Source organism: Dama dama, chromosome 29 (genome assembly GCF_033118175.1).
Source record: "Dama dama isolate Ldn47 chromosome 29, ASM3311817v1, whole genome shotgun sequence".
In the NCBI taxonomy this organism is placed as follows: domain Eukaryota; kingdom Metazoa; phylum Chordata; class Mammalia; order Artiodactyla; family Cervidae; genus Dama; species Dama dama.
Window position 1 is genome coordinate 16,551,704 of NC_083709.1, and position 20,782 is coordinate 16,572,485.

At 36.6% G+C, this 20,782-nt stretch overlaps 1 protein-coding gene across 1 annotated transcript in view; it reads right to left on the reverse strand.

The window, feature by feature from the left end:
- GLRA3 (glycine receptor alpha 3) overlaps positions 1 to 20,782 on the reverse strand; it is a 175,780-nt gene that overhangs the window by 59,741 nt on the left and 95,257 nt on the right. Inside the window, exon 5 of the mRNA XM_061132544.1 lies at positions 7,500 to 7,582. Within this exon, the coding sequence (XP_060988527.1) occupies positions 7,500 to 7,582 (83 nt within the window). The remainder of the gene's footprint in view (positions 1 to 7,499; positions 7,583 to 20,782) is intronic.

Consider the following 20,782-nt stretch of genomic DNA (forward strand, 5'->3'; position numbering starts at 1 on the left):
GATCCTGGAGGATGGGGACCCCTGGACTATGCGACAGGCCTTTAGATTTCATAAGGGAAAGATCTGAACTTGGGCCATATAAATGGACAACATTCTTCCTTTATTTTAGTGGAATTCTCAGTGATAGGATTTAGCATTCCAGGTTAATCTGAGGGTAAAGTTTCCATTTTTCCTTTTGATACTCTCCATGGGGTTCCCGCAGCAAGAATTCTGGAGTGATTTCCCATTCCCTCCCCTTCACCCGTACAGTTGCGCTCATTGCACATGCTAAAAAGTTATACTCAAAATCCTTCAAACTAGGATTCAGCAGTACACGAACCCAGAGCTTCCAGATGTATAAGCTGAGCTGAGAAAAGGCAGAGGAGCCACAGATCAAATTTCCAACATTCATTGGATCATAGAAAAAAGGAAAGAATACAAGAAAAACATCTTCTTCTGCTTTATTGACTATGCTAAAGCCTTCAACTGTATGGATAAAAAAAAAAAAAAAAACTGGAAAATTCTTAAAGAGATGGGAATACCAGACCACTTTACCTATTTCTTGAGAAACCTGTATGCATATCAAGGAACAACATTTAGAACCTTAAATGGAACAACTGACTGGTTCAAAATTGTGAAAAGAGGACAACAAGGATGTATACTGTCGTTTTGTTTATTTAACTTATATGCAGAGTATATCATGTGAAATGCCGGGCTGGATGAATCACAAGTTAGAATCAAGATTGCGAGGAGAAACATCAACAACCTCAGATATGCAGATGATACCACTCTAATGGCAGAAAGCAAAGAGGAACTAAAGAGCCTCTAGGTGAAAATGAAAGAGGAGAGTGGAAAAGCTGGCTTAAATCTCAACATTTTAAAAACTAAGATCATGGCATCTGCTCCCATCACTTCATGGCAAATAGAAGGAGAAAAAAGTAGAAGCAATGACAGATTTTATTTTCTTGGGCTCCAATGTCACTGTGGATGATGACTGCAACTATGAACTTAAAAGACACTTGCTCCTTGGAAGGCAAGCAATGACCAACCTAGAGAGTGTATTAAAAAGCAGAGACATCACGTTGCCAACAAAGGTCCATATAGTCAGGCTATGGTTTTTTCAGTAGTTGTGTATAGATGTGAGAGCTGAAAGAAGAATTGATGCTTTCAAACTGTGGTGCTGGAGAAGACTCTTGAGAGTCCCTTAGATTGCAAGGTGATCAAACAAGTAAACCCTGAATATTCACTGGAAGGACATTGAAGCTCCAATACTTTGGCCACCTGAGGCAAAGAGCCAACTCACTGAAAAAGACCCTGATGCTGGGGAAGACTGAGGGCAGGAGGAGAAGGGAGGGGAAGAGGATGAGATGGTTAGATAGCATCACTGACTCAATGGACATGAAATTGAGCAAACCCTGGGAGATTGTAAAAGACAGGGAAGCCTGGCATGCTTCAGTCCATGGGGTAGCAAAGAGTTGGACACAACTGAGCAACTGCACAACAACCACCTCTAAATGTAGATCTTTCTTAAGAGTTGGTTCTTCTTTGTGGGTGTGCTTGCATCTCTATACTCTCTCCTTTAGAAATTTCATCTTGTTGAACTACTCTGTAGATGGCTCATAACAGTACATCTTCATAACACAGTGAGCTCAGCTCCGTGTCTGTGATGAACTGGAGGGGTGGGATGGGGCGTGGGAGGAAGGCTCCAGAGGGGGGGATGTGTGTATACTTACGGCTGGTTTACCTTGTTTCACAGCAGAGATCAACACAACATTGTAATGTAATTATCCTTCACTTAAAAATAAATTACAAAAAAACAGTACCTCTTCATTTCTAACTCCTTCCTTTGGCTTTTTATGTACATTTCCCAAATCACAAATATATTAAAACTGGATTTATCAATATTCCTTTTAACATTTACTTCTCATTCTGTTTTTTTCTCTGTCAGTATTTCCAAAATGATTCTACTTATCTAAGCTCTTTGTCTCTGACTAAGTGGGCACTCAGAGACTTTGCATCCACTTTGTATTAAAGTGAATGAAGAGCAGTGGAATATGCACCCCCAAAATATGCCACTTCAGCAGAAGAATTATTTTAAAGGCACCTGAAAAACAGCAGGTGTGAGAAGAGCATTCTAATCTCTCCTTTTCTTTCCGAAAACAGTAGAGTAAAATCTTCCATGTGAAAGATGTATTCCTTGTACTAGGAGAAAAAGAAACACTCTTCAACAGGGGATCAAAGCCAAGAGAATTCTGTACAGACCTTGTTAAAATAATTCTCACCTTCCTTTCGCTTCCTCACATAGCATTACTTTTCCACAGCTGCTTCTCGCTTTTCTTTGTTCAACCTGATATAAAAGCATTTAGGCTTTGCCACTTCCTTGACTATTCATTTCCCTCTGTAAAACTTATATTAAATAAATTTGTATCCTTTTCTTCTGTTCATGTTTTATTTCTGTTTAATTTTCAGGCCAAGACTGAGGAGTCTAAGAAGGTAAAGATAACATTTTGCCTCCTCTATAGCATCAGTCTGTATTGTATCTACCTTCCACACTGCTCCTCTCTGCTCCTACTTTTATTCTTTTTATTGGAGTATTATAGAACCTTCTTAAATAACTTGGTCCATCTGTATGAGAGAATTTTCAAGAGCATAATATTAACCAACTCCTGTTCTTGCTCCTAAATCTTCCACAGCTCCTCACTATTGGATAATATTTAGTATTCTTGAATTAATAATTTGGGAACAAGTCTGTCTTAGACTATTTTTCAAATAATTTTTTTTCCTCCACACTCTCCCATGTACCTAATTTTGCAACAAAGATACCTGTCCTCAGAATGCCTTCAAGGTTGAGTTAGAAATCAACAATGCTAGGAATTGCAATGCTAGGAAAAGCAATCCTGTATTGCTTCCCACTCCCAACTCCAACCTCCCATTTTTATTGCTAAATAGATCTCCCAATTAAAACTAAATTTTTATTTTCCTTACATTTAATTTAGTAATTATTCCATGGATGTGACTAATATTTAAGTTAATAAAATGTAAATATTAATTAAGTTAATATAATCACATTAATTAACTTATATTAATTAAATTAATCCACTTACTTATATAATGTATTTAAATTTAACAAGAAGATATTATATTATCTTCTAAATTTTATTATCAGAGAAATAGGTATTTGCACTTCCTTACTTTAAGAGAAAACCAGGGTGCAGGGTTGGCAGCAAGTCCCCCTACGAAGTAGGTATGCCCTCTAGTGGCAGATTTACCACATTACAGGCCTGGACTCATGCCACCCAATTCTGAAGTTCCGGCTGCAATTTTCTTCTAAAAGAATATGTCAAACAGGCATTTTTTTCTGAGTATGACGGAGTATTTAAAAAAATTACATAATGTCATCTTTGTGTATGGCATTAAAAACTGAAAACCAACCAACTTTGGGGTAATAAACAGATAAGTTTAAAGAAATAAAAGGACCTAAAGTTTTCATGTGTTAATATTTTGGACAGAAAGAAGGACTTTTCTGAGGGAAATCTGACAGAAAGAAGGAGATTTTTGACCGAAGGAGGTCTTTTCTGGAAAAGAAACTTGACAGAAAGAAGGCGTAGTTGGTACTTATCACCTCGATAAATTGGAGTAAAAATAGTCAAAGTAACGATTTACACAGGTGGAAACATGACAATAAAAACAGTTCTGCTGTGTGTATGAGAAATAACACATAACAAGATTTGTATTTCAGCACGCGCTCAATTTTTTAAAAAGTACCATATTTTTCAAAGTTAGCATCCATTTTACCATTGATGCATATAAAGAGAATAGATATTTTTTAATCTTCAAAAATGGTAGTTTCAAATTTACTTTAAATACCAGCATAGAGTGTATAGAGTGTATGTAAGACAGATACCAATCCATAACAGGTGCAAAATAACATGTCTTTTCAGTAAATGTCAGAAAAAAACTAAAAAACAAATAATACATACCATCCGTTTTTATAAATCTACTAATTTTTTACATGTTTTTTCTAGAATTTTTTGGGGGGAAAAGGAGAATTCAGATAGAAACCAGATAGAAAGGAGATTTCTGACAGAAAGTCTTTTATGGGAAAGAAACCCGACAGAAAGAAGGCGATTTCTGACAGAAAGAACGTCTTTTTCTAGGAGAGAAACCTTACAGAAAGAGGGAGATTTCTGACAGATGACAGAAAGAAGGATGTGTCTGAGGGAAACCTGATGGAAAGAAGATTCCAGAGAGAAACAAGGTTTTTTCTGGGAGATAAACCTGACAGAAAGAAGACAATTTCTGACAAAAAGGACATTTCTGAGGGAAATATGATGGAAAGAAGGAGAATTCTGACAGAAAGAATGTGTTTTGGGGGGAGCTAATACTTACAGAAAGATGGAGATTTCTGACAGAAAGAAGGCCCTTTTTTGGGGGAAAGAAACCTGACAGAAAGAAGGCAATTTCCGACATGACAGAAAGAAGGACATTTCTGAGGGAAATGTGATGGAAAGAAGGAGATTTCTGACAGAAAGTTCTTTCCTGGGAGAGAAACCTGACAGAAAGAAGGCAATTTCTGACAGAAAGAAGGATGTTTCTAAGGAAACCTGATGGAAAGATGGAGATTTCTGACAGAAAGGGTGTTTCTGAGGGAAACCTAACAGAAAGGAGGTATCTGACAGAAAGAAGGTCTTTTCTCGGAGAGAAACTTGACAGAAAGAAGACAATTTCTGACCAAAAAAAGGAGAATTCTGAGGGAATCCTGACACAAAGAAGGGGATTTCTAACAGAAAGAAGGTCTTTTCTCAGAGAGAAACCTGACAGAAAGAAGGCACTTTCTGGCAAAAAAGAAGCACGATTCTGAGGGAATCCTGACACAGAGAAGGGTATTTCTGACAGAAAGAAGGTCTTTTCTGGGAGAGAAACCTGACAGAAAGAAGGTAATTTCTGACATGATAGGAAAAAAAGGGAAGTTTCTGAGGGAATCTGACACAAAGGAGGGTATTTCTAACAGAAAGAAGGTCTTTTCTGGGATATAAACCTAACAGAAAGAAGGCACTTTCTGACAGAAGGATGTTTCTGAGGGAAACCTGATGGAAAGATGGAGATTTCTGACAGAAAGAAGGGTGTTTCTGAGGGAAACCTAAGAGAAAGAAGGAGATATCGGACAGAAAGAAGGTCTATTCTGGGAAAGAAATGTGACAGAAAGAAGGCAAATTCTGACAGAAAAAAAAAAAAGGACGATTCTGAGGGAAACCTGACACAAAGAAGGGGATTTCTGACAGAAAGAAGGTCTTGTCTGGGAAAGAAACCTGACAGAAAGGAGATTTCCGACAGTAAGAAGGATGTTTCTGAGGGAAACCTAACAGAAAGAAGGCAATATCAGACAGAAAGAAGGTCTGTTCTGGGAGAGAAATGTGACAGAAAGAAGGCAATTTCTGACAGAAAAAAAAGGATGATTCTGAGGGAAACCTGACAGAAAGAAGGAGATTTCTGACAGAAAGTGTTTTTAGGGGGGAGAAACCTGACAGAAAGAAGGGGACTTCTGACAGAAAGAAGAACGTTTCTGAGGGAAACCTGATGAAAAGGAGTTTTGTGACAGAAAGGTCTTTTCTGGGAGAGAATCCTGACAGAAATAAGGCAATTTCTGACAGAAAGAAAGACATTTTTGAGCTAAACCTAACACAAAGAAGATTTCTGACAGAATATGTTTTGGGGAGAGAAACCCAACAGAAAGAAGGATGTTTCTGAGGTAAACCTGATGGAAAGAAGGAGTTTTCTGACAGACAGGTCTTTCCTGGGAGAGAAACCTGACAGAAAGAAGGAAATTTCTGACAAAAAGAAGGATATTTCTGAGGGAAACCTAATGGAAAGATGGAGATTTCTGACAGAAATAAGGGTGTTTCTGAGGGAAACCTAACAGAAAGAAGGAGATATCAGAAAGAAAGAAGGTCTTTTCTGGGAGACAAATAGGGACAGAAAGAAGGCAATTTCTGACAGGAAAAAAAGGATGATTCTGAGGGAAACCTTACACAAATAAGGGGATTTCTGACAGAAAGACGGTCTTTTCTGGGAGAGAAACTTGACAGAAAGAATTTCTGACAGAAAGAAGGATGTTTCTGAGGGAAAACTGACAGAAAGAAGGAGATTTCTGATAGAAAGAATGTGTTTTTTGAGGGGAGAAACCTGACAGAAAGAAGTGGATTTCTGACAGAAAGAAGAACGTTTCTGAGGGAAACATAATGAAAAGAAGTTTTCTGACAGAAAGGTCTTTTCTGGGAGAGAATCCTGACAGAAGGAAGGTGATTCTGACAGAAAGAATAGTTCTGAGGGATACTGACAGAAAGAAGTTTTCTTCCAGAAAGAAGATTTTTCCTGTGAGAGAAACCTGACAGAAAGAAGCTGATTACTGACTGAGAGAGGGACTTCTCTGAGGAAAGCTGACTGAAAGAAGGAGATTTCTGACAAAAGGAGGGACTTTTCTGATTGAAGTGAAAGTTGCTCAGTCGTGTCCAACTCTTTGCAACCCCATGGACTATACAGTCTGTGGAATTCTCCAGGCCAGAATACTAGAGTGGGTAGCCTTTCCCTTCTCCAGGGGATCTTCCCAACCCAGGTCTCCCACATTGCAGGCAGATTCTTTACCAGCTGAGTCACAACGGAAGCCTAAGAATACTGGAGTGGGTAGCCTATCCTTTCTCTGGCAGATCTTCCTGACCTAGGAATCGATCCGGGGTCTCCTGCATTGCAGGAGGATTTTTACCAACTGAATATCAGGGAAACCCTTTCTGATAGAACCCTGATAGAAAGAAGATATCTATAAAAGATATCTAAAAAGATATCTATAAAAGACAGAAAGAAGGTCTCTTCTAGGGGAACCTGAGAGATAGATTTCTGACAGAAAGAAGGACTTTTCTTTGAGGGAAATCTGACAGAATGAAAGATTTCTGAGAGAAAGTAGGACTTTTCTAAGTAAATTCTGAGTGAGGTTTGTAGGAGGAAATTCTGAGTGAAGGAATTTTATACTTATTTCAGAGAGAGGTTTGGTGAAAGGAATCCTGCTTATAGGTGAGTGTAGAGGAATTTTTACACCTTTAAATTGAATTTTGAGAAAATAAGATTTGAGATATTATTGTGAAGAATGAGATTTCATGTAATTATGGGAGAAAGACTGACAGTCAGGGAAATCTGAGAGATAGAAGGAGATTCCAAGGGAATTCTGAGAGTAAGTAGAGTCTGAGGGAATTCTAAGAGAAAGAAGAGAGTCTGCGGAATTCTGAGAGAAGAGTCAGAGGTAATTTTTAGAAGAATGATAACAGGAATTACTTTGAGAAGTTTGGTGAAAGGATATCTGAGTGAGGGAGGGTTTGATTTCATTATCCATGAGAAAGAGTATAAGGGAATTCTGAGAGAAGGAGGGTGAGATGGTATTCTGAGAATGATATTCAGAGAGTAATCTGAGAGTATCTATATCTATTATATTTTTTTAAATATTCAGGAAAACATATGTTATTCTTACTTACAACTTTCCAGTTGCATTATACATGTTTGTACATCCATCGGAAAATTCTTGAGATCCATTGGACAGGAGAGTGTTAATGTCAACCTGAAAGAATTCGAAGTAATCATTTTACAAAGAAATTTATAATGTCATATTAATAGTCTATTGTTCAGGATACAATGGAAAACAATGCTGTTTTGGTTGTGGCTAACATCTACTCAAGAAAATTTGCTCCAGCTTGTATATATTATTTAGTGTGAAATAACTGTATCCTTTAAATAAATCTGGTTTTGGAGGGAAGAAAAGCTGTATATATAAACATCTAATCACAGTTATTTTTTTGTATATTTATGCTTTCCTTTAGATAGTGATGGAGATATCTAAGAGTGGTCTCTATTTCCAGAAAAGACCCTTTTAAAAAAGATATTTGAGAGTAAGCTTTACAAAATTAATACCAAAGGCCAAAAGACACAGTTCCCCCAAATCATAGAGACGATATGGTTGAGGCAAGTATTGGTTGACCAAAAAGTTCATTTGGGTTTTTCCATAAGATGTTACAGAAAAACCCAGATGAACTTTTTGGCCAACCCAATAGATACAAGGTCTGGAATCTGGATGTGAAAAGTCTGGGTGCCAGAAAGTAATTTCATGTGACATCTTTTACTGTCTTTTTAACTACACTGAAGATCTTCTCAGTGAACATCCAGCGGAAAAAACTCTGGATCTAGAGGACTCCAAAATTCTCAGTACTAGGGCTTCCCTGTTGTGGAATTAGAGCATTTCACCACATTGTATTAGGTCCACAAAATAGCCCTCTCAAACATGTGTGACATATTCTGTGTTCACCAAACAAACTTTTGATGTAACTTCACACAAAGTGAGACGACATGATGGTGAACCCTACTTTTCCTCATTTCAGAATGTATTATAATGTTGACTTTCCAGGTAATTCACTACTTGAATGTTTTGTTTTTTTTCCTTTAAAGAGTACATGACTTCAGGGATTACTTATCTTCATGGATTTCCAAGAATTTGTAGTTTCTGGATATGAGAAAAAGAAACCAGATCCAAATAAATCCAAATTTATTCAAATGAAGTTCTTTTCTAAGAACTCTCTAGCCAGCCCCTTTTATTGAAAGCTTTCCCACTGAACTGCAGTGTATTAGTAGATATCCTAGACTGAGTCATTCATCTAAACTCTGTGACCAAAGACTTTATGGTCTCCAATTATGTCATTTCACTCTATTTCAGTTTTCATATCTCCAAAAGGAAGGTAATAATAATACCTATTCTGGAGACAGGTTGTGAGCAATTAGTTAATCTGTGAAATGCTCAGTCAAGTGCTTGACACCTAGTAAACAATCAATGTTAGTTATTAAGGATTATTAGCACATTCTCACTACCCCAGACTTCCCCATTTCCTCCTCCCCCAAATTATACAGTATGAACACAAAGATGACAGAATTAAATCACTTATTTAAAAAAATTAAGTTTTAGCAAAAACTAGCCATCAGCTCTACTAAATGCAACCACATTCTCTGAAGTAGCATTTTTATGTAGGCCATAGACATAAAGCTATAATGATGTACATCTGACAGTGAATACTCTTGGTGGGGTCCCAGTGATGTCATTTGAGAGGCATAAGCTGACAGAGGTGAAGCTGCTGAATTTTTAAAAGTCCCAGGGGATCATCTGACAATTCATTCAAGTTAGAGTCCATAGCACACTAAAAGAATCCACGGAATTGATTCTTCAAAAGCAAGTTTTCTCCTAACTCAGCTAGGTTAAGTGATCCTGCAAGTGTGATATTGTCCATCTGCAAAATTCTCTCTTCAAAAGGCAACTGTAAATTCTGCTGGGCACAATGCTCTCTGTCTTGTGGAAAGGGTTATTAGAAGTATATGCACAAGTACAATTTGAATGTACACTCATTAATTTCCCAAACATCCAAGACTCTCTAGCCAGTCAGTTTCAAATATTGGCTTAGAGAATTAATTCTGTGACCTTTTGTATGGAAGTAAATAGCATTCTTAGAATCTTTTCCAGGCTCTCACCATGCATGTGATGTCAAATTCATATCTTCGCTATTTTTCTGGTGTAAAAAAAAATAGACATTGCATAATTCTTTAAAAAAAAAAAGATACTTGGAAGGAATTATTTGGCAAGGAAAAACACTGTTTGTAGGATTTCTGTCATAAATCATACCCTGAATAAAAATCTATTTGTTGACTTTCTTTTTGTTTAAGGTATAATACAATAACTTCTTTAACAGCACAGGGATGAAAAAATATGTCACCTTGGTGAGTGTGATCCTGCATTTCTTTATTAAAACATGTAAATTAAAGATTTGTCCTGACCACATCAAAAGAAAACTAAATCAAGATGTAACTAATCACATTCTCTACTGTTTAGGAAATATTGTGTAAGAGAGGACATGGAGTTCTCTTTTATGAAACAAGACACACAAACAGGATGTGCGTTTCTTTCATTTTCCCTTAAAACATCTTGGCTTAGTTAAGCAGCAATGTCAAAAAAAAAAAAAAAAAAAAGATGATGACTATAATCTATTCTAAATAATTCACCTCATTAAAATCAAGGTATTACCAGTTTTTAAACAAGCATTGCTTGTTTGCCCAGAATATGTGGTCCCAACCAGTAACTGAAGTATTTCGTAAAAAAGGCTTTTTGACTCCACTTTAGGCTTTATTTGCAAATGATAAGTATTTTATTAACTTTTAATATTTCTAAACATACTGTTATAAGGACAATTGCCTCAACTATCAGCATTGAAATATTATCTGTAATATCATACTAGGTAATACTTTTTGCTTACTGTGTGACAGGCACTATTTTAAATACTTCATATATGCCTTAATTCATTTATTTCTTAATATGAATTTATAACACAGCTAAGTGATGTTACCTTTACTTAGAGATGAGGAGATTAAGACTTAACTCACCTGATACATAAAGCAGAAATTGAGAGAGCTGAATCAATAGCTCTGAGAGCCTAGCTGTAGATTCTATGCCCTTAACCTTTAAGTCTACTGCCTTTCAAGGGCATTAGAGTGCTTTTCATGAAAATGAGTTCTTTAATTAACATGACTTTGAAAATGTGCATTTCTGTAACATAAAAAATGATGATTTTCATACACTATGAGTTTTTAAAGTAAACGACATATGTGGTTTGTTCAAAAAGAAACTTAGTCATTAAACTTTAGAAAATAGAAGAAATCTGCCCATGGATTTTACATATTTACTTGGGTGATTTGATAGTTCATCATGAATAATTCTATAAAGAGTAACTAAGTAAAGAACTCTCAGGAGATCATATTGTTGGAGCACTAGAAGGAAGATTGGAACTAGTGTTCTAGTTGGAGTCTTGTTGTCCTCTGATTATAGAGATGATCATAGCTTATTAACTCATCACCTGTGCAATCTCAGTCTTGTTAATGGTCCCTTTAAGAAGCTAATATAAGCTATGGGCCTCTTCAAAAGACTGTACATAATCAAACACATGCAAAATATTCTTACAACATATATTTTATGGCATTGTAAACCAATTTCCCTTGAATAAACAGCATCTTAAAAAGCATCCACAAAGAATGAAATTAGAACACTTCCTAACACCATACACAAAGATAAATTAAAGTAAACAAGTGGGACCTAATTACACTTAAAAACTTTTGCACAGCAAAGAAAACTATAAACAAGGTGAAAAGATAACCCTCAGAATGGGAGAAAATAATAGCAAATGAAACAACTGACAGAGGATTAATTTCCAAAATATACAAGCAGTTCATACAACTCAATACCAGAACAACAAACAACCCAATAAAAAGTGGGGAAAAGACCTACACAGACATTTCTCCAAAGAAGACATACAGATGGCTAACAAACACATGAAAAGATGCTCAACATTGCTCATTGTTAGAGAAATGCAGATCAAAACTACAATGAGGTATGCATCACCTCACACCAGTCAGAATGGCCCTCATCAAAAAGTCTACAAACAATAAATCCTGGAGAGGGTGTGGAGAAAAGGGAATACTCTTGCACTGTTGGTGGAAATGTAAACTGATACAGCCACTATGGAAGACGGTGTGGAGATCCCCTAAAAATCTAGGAATAAAACCACCATATGACCCAGCAATCCCACTCCTAGGCATATACCCTGTGGAAATCAAAATTGAAAAAGACACATGTACCCTAGTGTTCACCCCAGCACTATTTACAATAGCTAGGACATGGGAACAACCTAAATGTCCATTGACAGATGAATGTATAAAGAAGTTGTGGTATATATACACAAAGGAATATTACTCAGCCATTAAAAGGAATGCATTTGAGTCAGTTCTAATGAAGTAGATAAACCTAGAGCCTATTATACAAAGTGAAGTAAGTCAGAAAGAGAAAGATAAATATCATATATTAATGCATATATATGGAATCTAGAAAGATGGTACCGATGAATTTATTTGCAAGGCAGCAATGGAGAAACAGACACAGAGAACAGACTTACAGACATGGGGAGAGGGGAGAAGAGGGTGAGATGTATGGAGAGAGTAACATGGAAACTTAAATTATCATATGTGAAATAGATAGCCAATGGGAATTTGCTGTATGTCTCAGGGATCTCAAACAAGGGCTCAGCATCAACCTAGAAGGGTGGGATGGGGACAGAGGTGGGAGGGAGGATCAAGAGGGAGGGGACATATGTATATCTACTGTTGATTCATGTTGATGTTTGACAGAAAACAACAAAATTCTGTAAAGCAATTATCTTTCAATTAAACATAAATTTTTAGAAAATTTTTAAAAAGCATCAATTGAAATATTTGCTTTTTTATTTAAAAATTAATGACTAATTTCAAAAAAGTATATATTGTATAAGTAATCTTTAATTATTTTCACAACCAAATTTCAAAGAAAGAGTGATAATAATAAATATTGTTGCTCAGTCACTAAGTCCTGTTATGGACTGCAGCACGCCAGGCTTCCCTGTACTTCACTGTCTCCTGGAGTTTGCTCAAACTCATGTCCATTGAGTTGCTGATGCCATCTAACTATCTCATCTTGTCACACCCTTCTCCTCTTGCACTCAATCTTTCCAAGCATCAGGGTCTTTTCCAGTGAGTCAGCTCTTCACATCAGGTGGCGAAAGTATTGGAGCTTCAGCTTCAGCATCAGTCCTTCCCATGAATATTCAGGCTTGATTTCCTTTAGGATGGACTGGTTTGATCTCTTGCTGTCCCAGGGACTCTCAAGAGTCTTCTCCAGCATCACAATTTTAAAGTATCAATTCTTCGGCCCTCAGCCTTCTTTGGCTCTTGACTCTCACGTCCATACATGACTCCTGGAAAAACCATAGCTTTGAGTATATGGAACTGTGATCACCGTTAGCCTAAGTAAAAGTTGAAATTGTGTTACTATCTTTGACAAGTTGCTGTGCATGGTATTTTTGAGGTAAAGTTTCTTCCTGGTATTTGATGGTTAATACAATCATGCTTCTGCAGTATAAACAGTACAGTTGGACGTCTTAGTGTGCAGTTGCCGGGCTTCCCTGGTGGCTCAGAGGTTAAAGTGTCTGCCTGCAATGTGGGAGACCTGGGTTCGATCCCTGGGTCGGGAAGATCCCCTGGAGAAGGAAATAGCAACCCACTCCAGTATTCTTGCCTGGAGAATCCCATGGATGGAGGAGCCTGGTGGGCTACAGTCCACGGGGTCGCAAAGAGTCGGACACGACTGAGCGAGTTCACTCACTTTCACTTAAAGGAAGCAGTAGATAGTACTGAACTACCAATAATGTGCTTTCATTAATTTGTGATGAGGATTTGCCATTCCCATTTCACAGGTGATAAAACCAAGGCTTAGACTGACAACTTGCAAAAGTTCACAAATTTGCTCATTCATGGATTCTGGAAAAGACCAGAATTTAAACTTTTGGGGGTTTTGTTTTCTTTTCAGAAAGATAAAAATAAGAGCTTTAGTGCTAATTGTATGCCTGGCACTATCCAGGTGATTTACGTAGATGATTGCAAGCTCAAGGTATTTAGTATTTTCACCATCATGCATGTAAGAAAAATGAGCCTTTCACAGGTAAAGAGACCTGTCCCAAACCACAGCCAGTAAGTACATTTACCTCCTGTTGTGTCTATTGAGAATGGAAGGCCCTGACGATACTTTCTCCTGAACCATTTATTTCTCAGGGTTGTTTGTGTAGCTGCTAATTCTGAGAGATGAGATCACATTCCCGTGGACAAAGAGAAGGCTTGCTTGCAGCTTGCTATGAAAGCAGTGGATTCCCCTGTCTCAGGGTTCCACAATTGTGTAGCAGATCCCCAGATGTGTTGTGTCTGTCTGTGTCTGCTGTATTGTTCCCACAAGACCTGAGGACAATGAGGAAGTTGGGCAAATGTGCTGAGGTGCCTGCTGCTTGGCTGCAGTGAGTAATTCATTCCTCTGTCTCTGATCCCAGAGACCTGTGTCTGCAGTCAGCACCCATGAAGTACATAATAAGCTAACCTTATAAGTAAAATAAAGTCAAATCCCAAACTTGACAATCCAAAATCACGTGGCTTGTCCCAACACCTTCTCTTGAAAAGCATTCCACTCCAAGAGGGAGGGAATATGTGTTTACAATCAGCTGATTCACTTTGTTGTGCAGCAGAACTAACACAACGTCATTTTTTAAAATTTTTTTTAAAATTTGACATAAATGCAGAATTCTTCTCTTGCAAGTAAATGAATAAAAATCATGTTAAAAAAGAACAGAAAAATTATCAACATAATTAAAAATTATAATAGAAGTTGTTAATACAGTTTACTTAAAATTTATCAGTGTAATTCACGGATGTCATTTAGAAGCTTGACAATTACATAAAACATGTGGAAAAGAGCTTTGCCCCACCCATCCCTACCCCCAATTCAGTTCTAGCTCCGCAGAGGCAGCCTTCTTTGGAAATCTGTTTGGGATTTACATTCTGTATCTAAATTGCTATCACATTATGCTGGATTTTTAAGATGTGTGAAGTTTCCTGTTAATTTGCTACAAAGGAAAATAAGAATTTACTTCCCTTATACTACACTCTATGTACTTAACATTTCAGCAGAATTCAAAATTTAATTATGTAAAAATTAATGGTGAAATTAATATTCAGTGTTTACATGTTGTGAATATGCAATAAATGTTCATAGTTTAGTTGTTTGCCATAATTACAGCTCTTGGATGGTGCTTGTTTACCCCAGTGTTAATAACTGTCTTACTTTAATGATCACTTCAGTTTCTATTCCCTACTATTACTTCAAACTCAACAAACTCCTTATCAGAACCAAGGCCTTCTCAATGATTAAACAGAGCAGACAGTGGATCTCTTCCTTATTTTTCATGGAGGTCTCTATTTCTTTTCAAGTCAGATATTGAACCTCTGTATTGATACTCTGCTTTTCATATCCTTTCTTTCCTATTTCCTATTTCTCAGTATCTTGATTCAGCTTCTTGGCAGATTTCTCCATTTCATCTTTCAAATATTCCACTAATGTTTTTTCTACTTTGGTTTACTATCTGTACTTTCCTATGCTCTGAATGACTTCATTTCTCCTTTCCTGAAAGTCTCCTATTTAATTTCTGTCCAGAGATTTCTTGTCATGGTCTCTTCTGCTTCTTGCATTTTCTCTTGAGTAATTTTTTTTTTCTCTTTGTTTCTTTAATTTTCTTCTTTTTGCTCTTTATTTCCTCTGCATGTTTATTCTGACCTCTGCTTCTTTTTTTTATTACTGTTATTATTATAGGATGTCCTCCAATGTCTGTTTATATTTAAGAATGAGGTAATAAAAACTAGTTGGAATTCAATGAGCAGAAGATGATTCATTGAGTAATGGCACGACTCATTCATCATGGGATGGCTGCTCAGACTTTTCACTGGTGATTCCCCAGTTGTCTGTAGATCTTTCCTCTTAGACATTCTGCAGAGGACAGGTGTGCAAACCTCCCAGTACTCATTTCCTTGCTGTGATGCTTCGTGACAAACGAGTTGTGCCTGTAGTCCCTACTCCAGAAGTTCGTGGAACACCCTTGTTGGAGTTTTCTGTCCTTCTGCTTTCTGCCCAGATCAGAAGGCATAAAAGCAGATCCTAGTCTGGGAAACATGGGCAAGAAAGTGAGGATAAAGGGCTCACTGTTGTTCCTGTAACGTTTACATCAAATTTTTTTTTTTTATTTTTAAAGATTTTTTGATGTGGACCATTTTTAAAGTCTTTTATTGAGTTTGTTACAATATTGCTTCTATCATTTATGCTCTGGTTTTTTGGCTGAGAGGCATGTGGGATCTTAGCTCCCCAACCAGGGATTGAACCCACACCCCCTGCACCGGAAGGTGAATGTTTAACCACTAGACCACCAGGGAAGTCACTCAACTCTTTGTTTTTTTAATCTCCTTTCTAGCCCCCTCTTTCTGATGTCTTAGCTGTCTTTAATTTCTAAAAATTTGAGGATATTATTTTCTTCCTTTTAGGTTCCCCCATTCTGTCTTAGGTTTTGGCTCTCTCTGTGAAGTCAGTTTTCACAAGTGCATTCATTTTCAAGCTTCCTAAAATATCTCGTCATCACTCATCTGTCACTCTTATTTCACATTCTTTTCATCTTCCTGTGTGTTAATGTCATTTCATTCCTTACTCAGTTTCTTTCTTTGTTTTAGTGGCTTTAAGGAGGAAGTACAGACAAATAGTAAGTTCAATAGGTCAGGTTTGCCAGGACATTCTTCTTTCTTTGAACAAGCAAGAAAGCAGATTGCTCATGAAACATCACAGGTGCTCCATTTGTAAATCGAATAAGATTTTTTTTCCCAAGCACAACTTTTGTTAACAAAGAAACTGCTTGCCATTTGAAATTTCAAAGTCCTGTGAAATTTCCAAAAACAACTGAAAAAAACATGAATTTAGTCTTTGATCATGTGAGCCAGGATAGAGCAAACAAAAACTAGATGCCAAGAGACATCATTTGTTTCATCTGAACTCATACTGAAAGAAGAAAGATGCAATTCTGAATTATTCTATAACTTTTCTCAAAATATTAGAAGAAATGTGGGCAATTTATAATGGATGGCGCCATTTTCCAAGTCCATTAAGACTTGATATAAACAACTAAATAGCCATAATCATACAGGATACAATAAAACACACACACTGTTATTTCAACAAATCTAGATATTATAATTTTGCAAAATGATTTTCCAAGCTACTTGGTGATATGTTCTTGCAATTTGTGACACCCAAAATCTCTGAAATGAAACAGCACCTTAAAATTAAAAACAAATTATATCTTCCACAAAGTTTGTTTTCAGAAAAAGAAGTAAATTTGATTTGTTTATGCCTGTTATGGATCCCCTGATAGCCATCACAAAGTCACATCACAGAGGAATCAAGACCATGACTTCAGGTTAAAAGCCTCTGTCACTTAAAATATAGGTATTTAATTCATAAGTAAAATATAACTCTTACTAAAAAGTTCAAATAATATAAACTTACATATAGGGAAATTTATAGCTCACCTTTAATTCTACTTAAACTCTATGGTTCCTTTCCATAATTGATTATTTTTAACAAATTGTGAGCATCCTTCTGAACTTCTTGTATGGAATTAGATATATGTGTATTGTTTTATATTTTATTTTATTTTTTTCAGTTAAGGGAACAATGTCTATTTGTTTTTTGTAACTGGAGTATAATTGCTCTACAGTGTTGTGTTAGTTCCTGCTGCACAACGTGAATCAGCCATATGTATACATATCTCCCTTCCCTCTTGAGCCTCCACCCCATTCCCGCACCCCATCCCTCTCGGTCACCACAGTGCATGGAGCTGAGCTCCCTGTGCTATACGGCAGCTTCCCACTAGCTACTTACTTTATACGTGTATATAGTAAGTGTACATATGTCAACACTGCTCTCCCAGTTTGTCCAGCTCCCCCCAGATATAGGTATGTTTTTACATACACTGTTATGCTTAAATATACAGAATGTTTTAAACAAAACTAAGCATGAAACATTTCTAACCTTAAGGATATTTTGAAGGCATTTTCTTATGAATACATTTAGGTCTAGATCCTGAAGAGTATTTCATGATTTGGGGCTGTAATTTTGTTCTGCCTTGTTCTCATTAGTGAATATACAGGGTCTTTTGTTGCTATATCAGTGGTGTAGTGTGTATCTTTGTAAATGTGTCTTGTTGTACACATGAACACATAAATAAAATAAATTCCTAGAAGCAGAATTGTTGAGTTGAAGGATAAATGTATTTTACATTTTTATATAACCCAACAAATCATTTTCTGAAAGTTAATATCAAGTCATCTGCCTACAAAAGGGTATTAGCACTAAATATTACATCTCATTAATTTTTGCCAATGTAATTATAAAAAGTTCTCTTATTTCTTATTTGGCACTTTTTCTTACACCAATGTTATAATTCCTGATTTAACTGTCAAGCATAATTTAGAAAATTAAAGAAGAGAAGTCTATTATATTTGCTCATATTTCTGATGACAGTTTCCTTTCTTCTTTCTTGATGCTTCAATGTCTCTTCTCTTGTTGGTTCCTTTCTGTTTAGAAAACTTCCTTTAGCTGTACTTTGAGGGGAAGTCTGCCCACCTATCTGGTGCTAAGTCACTTCAGTCATGTCGTGTCCCACTCTCTTTGCAACGCTATGGACTGTGGCACATCAGGCTCCTCTGTCCATGGGATTCTCCAGGCCAGAATTCTGGAGTGGGTTGAAGTGTCTTCCTCCCAGGGATCTTCCCAACCCAGAGATCAAACTAGCCTCTCTTACATCTCTGGCATTGGCAGACAGGTTCTTGACCACTAGTGCCATGAGGGGGAGAAGGCAATGGCAATCCACTCAGCCTGGTGGGCTGAGGTCTATGGGGTCACACAGAGTCAGACATGACTGACATGACTTAACAGCAGCAGCAGCGCCATGAGGTCTATTTGTGACAAATTCTCTTAATTTTCCTTTATCCAAGAATGTCTCAATTTCCCCTTCATTCCTAAAGGATATTTTCACCAGGTGAAAGTGAAAGCGTTAGTCACTCAGTCATGTCCACCTCTGTGACACCAGGCTCCTCTGTCCATGGAATTCTCCAGGCAAGAATATTGGAGTGGGCTGCCATTTCCTTCTCCAGGGGATCTTCCCGACGTCAGGATAGAACCCAGCTCTCCCACATTGCAGACAGACTCTTTACTGGCTGAGTCGCCAAGGAAGCCCTTCACCAGGTACAAAGGTCCATATAGTCAAATTTGTGAATTTTCCAGTAGCTATGTATGGGTGTGAGACTTGGAGCATGGCGAAGACTGAGAACTGAAAAGCTGATGCCTTTGAACTGTGGTGCTGAAGAAGACTCTTAGAGTCCCTTGGACAGCAAGGAGATCCAACCAATCCATCCTAAAGGGAATCAACCCTGAATATTCACTGGAAGGACCGATGATGAAGCTGAAGTTCCAATACTTCGACAATCTGATTTGAGGAGCTGGCTCACTGGAAAAGACCCTGGTGAAAGGAAAGACTGAGGGCAGGAGAAGAGGGTGGCAGAGGATGAGATGGTTGGATGGCATCATCAACTCAATGGGCAGGAGTTTGAGCAAACTCCAGGAGAAAAGGAAGCCTAGTGTGCTGCTACAGTCCATGGGGTCGTCAAGAGTCAGACACAACTAAGTGACTGAACAAGATTCTAGGGATACCAGTTCCTTTCTTTCAGCACTTGAAAAATGCATGTCTTCTTTTTGGTTTCTATGATTTCTGATCAGAAATTAGTTATCATTTCAATTGTTTTTCCCCTGCATGTAAGGTTTTGTTGCTCTCAATATTATCTGTATTTTTATTTAGTTTTCAGAAGTTTGTGTGTGATGTGATTTGGTATTAATATCTTTGGGATTTAGGCAGTATCTTGAATTTGTAGATCTATGCCTTTTGCAAAATATATACATTTCAGCCATTAATTCCTTTAATATTTTTTGTAGCTCTATACCTTATTCTCTGTCTCCATCTGAGACTCCAGTGACACAAATGTTAGATCATTTGTTATACTGCCACTGGTGCCTGAGGTGTCCTCCACTGGCCCCCAATCTATCATTTCTCTGTTGTTTAGAATGTGTGATTTTATTATTCTTAGAGTTCACTGGTTCTTTCCTCTTTTCACATGGGATAAAAAAAATAGGAAAATCATATATATTGGGATAAGGAATTAGCATGATTTACAAAACAACTTTGTATAAAAATGTTTTCAAAATCACTAAGGTAGTAAGATTAAATTTTCATTCCTGTTATTTCTATTTTATATTATTTCATGGAAAAAATAACAACTATACCTGATATTGGGCAGATGAACTCAAAAGCAAATATACCTATTCCTGGTGAAAAGAAAAGTTAAAAAAATAGAAAATAGAGAGGTAAAAATCTAAGGATTTAACTTTCAAGCTATAGATCCAATGCCTAGTTTACCTTGATAATTTTAAAATATGTTACTGGTGATACACATATTTTTGAAGCAATTACCTATTGCTATAGAGTATATTGTCTCTTCTAAGAAATATGATATGAATTCTGATCCTAACCTTCTGTTCTTTTTCAAAAAAATTAACTAAGTGACTAAAAATAATTATGGAAAATCAAGATAAATTAAGAGAAAATTAAGATAAATTAAGAAAATTGAGATAAATTAAGATAAAATTAAAATAAATAAGACAGTCATTTTATTTTAGACTTTTTTCAGATGGAGCACAATTCTTCAAGTAGATTAGTGTAAGTACCTATTTACTGAATTTATACCTATTTGATATTAGGTATAAATAGCAAAGCTGAATTTGAATGAGTTCCAAAGTTCAACTGTCAAGAAATGTTACTATTAGTGTTTATATTTTGATATTATTGCTATGTTTTGGTATTAGCTTTGAAAGGCTACATGGTCTTCTGAGAAATGTATAGTAAATAACTAAAATGTAAATTAGATCTTTTTCTAAAGATTGACCACAGAAGTTCAAGGACATCTTTAAAAACTACATACACCTGATAAATAATTTATGGGAAATGGATCCCAGAGAAGCAAACCTAAATATTACCTCATGTATAAATATTTAAAGGAAGTATGCATACATAAAAATGTAATCACAACATATGATTCAAACTATATTCAATTTACCTTTAAACCACCCACCAATTTGCCTGATGTAAGAACCTAGGCCATTTATTTTAAAAAGTGGATTTCCAAGAATTACTCATATAGTTCCTGGATCTGGAACTTGGTGTCTTAATGTTGA